Here is a 6,869-nt window from a genome sequence, read left to right on the forward strand (position 1 = left end):
GGACATGCTGAAGTTGTTGTTGTTAGGCTGGGAAAAGATAGCTGGCGGCCCCTGAGAACAGAGAACCCAAGTTCTCTTTGGGTCCTGTTAAGTTTGAAATTGATGAGGAAGCAGGAACAGGGAATACATAGCGGTACTTTAAATTAAAAAGTTAGCTCTTCTCGGGGCCTCCTCTCTGTGCCTAGCGGAAGTGACGCAAGCTGCACCGGAAGTGATGCGAGGCGTAACAGTAGTGACGTGAGCATAGCGGAAGTGACTACGGCCGCGGTGTCGTGCTGTGACGAAGGGAGATGGCATTGTATACGCTAGAACGGGGTTCTGCCTACCTCGAGACCGCTGCTGTTCGGAGACCTGCAGGTGAATGCCCCATCACCATGTCTGACCAGGAGGCAAAACCTTCAACTGAGGATTTGGGGGATAAGATAAAAGATGAAGATATTAAACTCAGGGTTATTGGACAGGATAGCAGTGAGATTCACTTCAAAGTGAAAATGACAACACCTCTCAAGAAACTCAAGGAATCGTACTGTCAGAGACAGGGCGTTCCAGTGAATTCCCTCAGGTTTCTCTTTGAAGGTCAGAGAATTGCTGATAATCATACTCCAGAAGAACTGGGAATGGAGGAAGAAGATGTGATTGAAGTTTATCAGGAACAAATCGGGGGTCATTCAACAGTTTAGACATTCTTTTTTTTTTTTCCTTTTCCCTCAGTCCTTTTTTATTTTTAAAATAGTTCGTATGTAACGTGGAATTTAAAACGGAATTGAAAACAGGCACTCTATCTCTTTAAAACATCCGGTAATTTGAATTCTAGTTCTCATTATTCATTATTGTTTGTTTTCATTATGCTGATTTCTGGTGATCAAGGCTCAGTCCTCTTCATATTGCCCTCTCCTTTTATAAAAATTACGTGTGCACAGAGAGGCCACCTTTTTCAGGACTGTACATTTTCAGATGACAAGATCGACCAATGCAAGTGTTCATAATGACTTTCCAGTTGGCCCTGATGTTCAACCATGTGATTGTTTCACTCCTGGACTATGACTTTTGGTGGGAGATGGAAGTTTTTTAAAGAACTGAGCTGTGGAAAAATGACTTCTCCTTAACAACTTGAAGCTATTTTTAAAATTTGAGGGTCTGGACCAAAAGAAAAGGAGCATCAGGTTAAGTCAAGATGACAGATAAGGTTGAGCTTAATGACTAACTCCAAAGATGGCTTCCCTGAAGAAAAGGCATTTGAAGATTTTTTTTTTCTTAGTCTTGTCAGAAGATCCCAGAAAAGTTCTAATTTTCATTAGCAATAAAGGTATACATGCAGAAATGAATACAACAGAATGCTGCTCTTTTTTATTCGTACTTTTTGGCCTGAGATACCGGGTTTTAAATGGACAGTGACTACACCAGCTTCATTAAAATAAACAATATTGTAAAAATCATAAAAGAAAAAAGTAAAATCTAGATACAGAGTAGTGGAAAAATCAGGAGTATCCAGCTTGATGGGTTTTCCCAAAGGGACACCCATCGAAAGTTCCTCTGCACCCCCTTCTATCACTTCCCCACTACAGTAGTTAAGGTAACTACTGCCCTAGTCTTAAGCAATAAACAAGTTTTATTGGCGTTTTTAAACCTATGATCAGAGGTAAGTGAGGGCATTTGCCCAGAATTTCTCAAAAAATTACCTCAGTTAAGACCGGATGTAGTGGTTCACCCTGTGATCCCAGCACTTTGGGAGGCCGAGGTGGGCGGATCACGAGGTCAGGAGATGGAGACCATCCTGGCTAACATGGTGAAACCCCGTCTCTACTAAAAATACAAAAATTAGCCGGGCATGGTGGTGTGTGCCTGTAATCCCAGTTACTTGGGAGGCTGAGACAGGAGAATCGCTTGAACCGAGGAGGCAGAGGTTGCAGTGAACTGAGATGGCACCACTGCACTCCTGCCTGGGTGACAGCAAGATCCAGTCTCAAAAAAAAAAATTGCCTCAGTTGGCCGGGCGCTGTGGCTCATGCCAGTAATCCCATCTCTGTGGGAGGAGCCTTTGAGGCCAGGAGTTTGAGACCAGCCTGGGCAACTTAGTGAAACTCTGTCTCTACAAAAAAGTTTAAAAATTAGCCAGCCATGCTCGTCCATGCCTATAATTCCAGTTATTTGGGAGACTGAAGTGGGAAAATTGGTTGAGCACAGGAAGTTGAGGCTGCAGTGAGCTAGGATTGCACCACTGCACTCTAACCTGGGCAAGAATGAAACCCTGTCTCTTACACAAAAAAAGAAAAGTGGGGGGAGGGTGTGAAATAAACCTGTTTGTTTTTGTTTTTGTTTTCCTTTTAGATTGAGTAAGAAGGTTTTGTTTCGTTGTTTGGCACGGAGAGGGTGCTTGTTTGTCCTTGTCCTCCTTCCCATGGTGAGGCACTGATACAGAGTGTGTGTGGGGTCTCCCCTAGCCCCTTGGCTGGCAGACAGGTATAACTGCAAACCTGCAAACCCTACTCCTTTCAGTAGCAAGTTCCCTCCTGCCCATCCCTTCCCTTTTGAGGTTTTTTTTTCTGGTCCCATCCCAACAGACAGCTCTTCTTAAGGAATCATCAGTTTATAGCTTTTGCAGTGTTCATTTAAATGTTTTAATGCATATACAGCCAACTTCATTCTATTCCAAAAATTCATTTCTCCTTTCTCTCTCTCTCAGTGTCTCTCTCTCTCTCTCTCTCTCTCTTTTTCTCTCTCTCTCTTCCTCCCTCCCTCTCCCTGCTCCTGTGATTATTTTTTTTGGAAATAATTCCACTCACTTTCTGCCTCCATAAACCTCTGACTCCAGCAGATGGAACAAGGCTGCTATTCCAAGTCAACGGAATCAACGGGCCAGCTACAAGTGGGAGGCGAGTGGTACGCACTGCAGTTTCACCCGAGTAGGTGATGTTGTGGCAACACTCACAGAACAAAAGTTTCACCTTTTTCATGGATTTTTACTTCTCAGGAGGCCTTAGTGCTACAGTCTTTTAATTGGAGAACTGTTTTCCCCTCCTTGACTCTGCACACGTTTTCTATATAATATTAAACAGTAACCTGTGAGTCTCCCACATCCTAGTATGCTCTGGATCACAGACCACATTTTTAAAACACACACACACACACACACACACACACACCACACGACCAAAATCTGTACCGGCTGACTGCTGGCAAAGTAAAACCGCATTAAATTTGGCTTGCTTACTTGCTTGCTTGCTTTTTCTTTCTTCTTTCTTTCTTTCTTTCTTTCTTTTTTTTTTTTTTTTTTTTTGAGACGGAGTCTCGCTATGTCGCCCAGGGTGGAGTGCAGTGGCCGGATCTCAGCTCACTGCAAGCTCCGCCTCCCGGGTTTTTATGCCATTCTCCTGCCTCAGCCTCCCGAGTAGCCGGGACTACAGGCGCCCACCACCTCGCCCGGCTAGTTTTTTGTATTTTTTAGTAGAGACGGGGTTTCACCGTGTTAGCCAGGATGGTCTCGAACTCCTGACCTCGTGATCCCCCCGTCTCGGCCTCCCAAAGTGCTGGGATTACAGGCTTGAGCCACCGCGCCCGGCCCTTTCTTTCTTTTTAACAGCTTGATTGAGACATGATTTACTTATCATAATATTCATCCATTTCAAGTGTGCAATTCCGTATGTTTTAAAATTTTTTTACAGAGTTGTGTATTGGCTATTTCTTCTTGGAAATAGGGCCACTGGGGAAGCTCTTGACCCTAAGGCCCGTCTCCCCACTTTGAACACGGACCAGTAAATAGCAGAGAGCAAATTCTGGTTCACCCCCAAAATAGTTTTTATTCATTTCATTGTGCCATTAACAGCTTACTTCCTGTGTTTTGATTCTGAGCTGTTCAGAAGCCACGTTCTAAGAAGCCACATTGCTTAGTTTTTAACACCATCAAGAGATTTCTTTTGTGTGAAAGGTGTTTTTTGTTTGTTAGTGGTTTATTTGGAGTCTTCAGCTCCTGCTTTATCTGCTGGGCTAATTAGAGAGATTTGAAATGAACCTTTGTGGCATGACAGACTGTACAGAAATATTTGGTATTCAGAGCTAAGCTTAAACATTCATAGCATTCTTACTTTTGAAACTAGTGGAAAGGAAGAGACTTAGAAATATAAGTAGGGCACAGAGGCCTAGACCCTTTCCCTAGCATTAAATTCTTATTATATGATTTGGCTTTAACTCTGTGAGTCTCATTTTCTCATCTGAAGAACCGGAATTAAAATAACCACTTCAGGAGATTAGCCTGAGGATCCCATTCATGTGAAAGCACCTAGAACAAAATCAATTTAAACAAAAAAACTATCAATATTCATTGAATATGAATCTCGAAGAACTTAACTAGTGGTATAAGAATTCTGTTTGTGGCCGGGCGCGGTGGCTCAAGCCTGTAATCCCAGCACTTTGGGAGGCCGAGACGGGTGGATCACAAGGTCAGGAGATCGAGACCATCCTGGCTAACCCAGTGAAACCCCGTCTCTACTAAAAAATACAAAAAAAAAAAAAAACTAGCCGGGCGAGGTGGCGGGCGCCTGTAGTCCCAGCTACTCGGGAGGCTGAGGCAGGAGAATGGCGTGAACCCGGGAGGCGGAGCTTGCAGTGAGCTGAGATCCGGCCACTGCACTCCAGCCTGGGTGACAGAGCTAGACTCTGTCTCAAAAAAAAAAAAAAAAAGAATTCTGTTTGTCAGGGTGCATTAATAAAAGCATAGTGCCTTCTGTTAAATGAGGATGTACTAGTTTAGTTATTCACTCAATGGATAGGTCATTACTTGCTGCGTGCCAGGCACTAGGGAGGGAATAGGGGACAGGCAGGCAGACAGGTGGAGGCGATCTTCACAATATGGTTGTGCAAATAAATATCTAAGGATAAATTGTGCAAGGGTTTTTACAGAAACTTCTAGGATGTGCATGTGTGTGTATCTTTAAAGCAATTTAAGAGAATGTGTATTTTGTTGATAAATTTATGCCTATAGGCATAGAAAAATTTTTCTAGAACAACCCATGAGAAATTAGTTACAGGGGTTTTATTTTTATGAAAGGAACTAGAAAAGTACATAGGGGAACATCTTCCACTTTTTATTCTGTACCTTTCTATAAAATTTTAAGTTTCTAACTCTAAACTTTTTTTTTTTTTTTTTTTTTTTTGAGACAGGGTCTCACTCACTCTATCACCCAGGCTGGAGTGCAGTGACTCAATCTTGGCTCACTGCAACCTCCGCCTCCCAGGTTCAATCAATTCTCCTGCCTCAGCCTCCCGAATAGCTGGGATTACAGGCATGTGCCACCACGTCTGGCAAATGTTTGTATTTTTAGTAAAGACGGGGTTTCACTATGGTTGGCCAGGCTGGTGATCTGCCTGCCTCAGCCTCCCAAAGTGCTGGGATTACAGGCATGAGCAGCCGCAGCCTCAACTCGTGTTTTTATTGTTTGTTTGTTTGTTTGTTTGTTTAAGTGTTGCTAGGGCTTCTCTGATCAGTAGGCTGAAAGGCCATTTTTTTGTTTTTCTTAAACTTTTCTCTACTGAAAACAAGACCTGTTATTTAAGATGGATAAATGATTAACTCTTGGAAATATAAATTGTCGCGTTAAGCCATTTAAACATTAAACATAATATTATTATGCTTAAAAAGACAAAGGTCATTTGCCAGAGTGTAAGAATTCATCAACCTACACCAAACCGTTTCTAGCCTGCTCTTGCCTACAAAGTTTGCCCAGGCAATAATACTTCTATTCAATAGGTATCTACTCAATGCCTGCAGTATAACAGGCATCCTTCTGGGTATTGGTTGATAAAACAAAGCCCTCAGTGAGTCACAGCCTGGATTCTAGTTGGATAAGCTAGACAATAAATAAGTCAAACAAATAGATAATAATTGCTGTGAAGAGTAACCAGGGGAGATGGAGGGTGCTTTTTGTTTATTATACAGAATACATTTTGGAGTTGCATTCACTACAAATAGAACGGTCAGGAGACCCGTCTGAAGAGATACCATCTCAGCAGAGGCTTGCATGAAGGAAGGAAGGAAGGTGTGAGCCCTGCAAAGGAAAAACAGTTCCTGGCCAGAAGGAGCTGAAAAGACTCTGAAACAGGAGAGCTTAAAACCAGTCAAGCAGAGTGCTGAGCTCAGGACTGTTTGTGATGCTATTCTGTCCACCTGTGCTATTGCTCAGGACAGCTCATAATTCAAAACTTAGTTTTTAAAAAGTAAACATGAAACACTCATTACTATTATTACCTTTATGATTGTAGGACTTGGAATATGTGGTTCTGGGCATTGCTTCTCTTTTTTAGATATATAATAAAATAGTTAATGTAAACTATACCTTCTAAAGGAGCAAAGATGTATCTTATATGCCAAAAAGAATTTAACTCTTATAGCTATATTTATTTACAGTCACTACAATAATTTTTTAATCTATTATCTTAAAACCTCATAAAATATACTTTTTAAACGATTGCAGTACATGCCTGTTTTCATTCATTGCAAATTAAGTAAGTAAGTGTTACTTCAAGGTCATAAGGAAAAATACTCAGAGACAAACAAAAAAGGACAGTGAGACACGTTGTTTTCAGCCTACTCTAAGGTGCCCACCAGTAGGAGGAGCACTGTGGTAGGTGAGTAAAACCACACACTATTTAAAAAGCCAACACAAAAGCCCAGCCCTTGGTTCAGTTCGCTCAGCTTCCCAACTGTGTGGCTTAGAATGCCTTCCCACAGAGGCCCTCACCTGAAAATCAAGGGCTGGCTATTCAGTGATCTCTGAGTCCCTTGATGCATTATTTCCCTTTCCTTTTGTCTATTTTCAGTTCTAACTCTATGAATTCTGACTAAAAGTACTATTTTGTAACCAGTTGTCTTCATT

General features: G+C 42.0%; 1 protein-coding gene across 1 annotated transcript; it reads left to right on the forward strand.

Moving 5' to 3' along the window:
* Positions 1-359: 359 nt before the first annotated feature.
* On the forward strand, positions 360-797 carry LOC105470649 (small ubiquitin-related modifier 5). The gene has a single exon (XM_071080906.1). The coding sequence runs from the start codon at positions 375-377 to the stop codon at positions 678-680; it is 306 nt and encodes a 101-aa protein (XP_070937007.1). The 5' UTR covers positions 360-374; the 3' UTR covers positions 681-797.
* Positions 798-6,869: the final 6,072 nt, after the last annotated feature.

The sequence above is a fragment of the Macaca nemestrina genome, chromosome 15, assembly GCF_043159975.1.
Source record: "Macaca nemestrina isolate mMacNem1 chromosome 15, mMacNem.hap1, whole genome shotgun sequence".
Lineage (NCBI taxonomy): Eukaryota > Metazoa > Chordata > Mammalia > Primates > Cercopithecidae > Macaca > Macaca nemestrina.

Coding starts and splice junctions, on each gene's coding strand:
- LOC105470649 (XM_071080906.1), top strand. CDS start 375: ATGTCTGACCAGGAGGCAAAACCTTCAACTGAGGATTTGGGGGATAAG.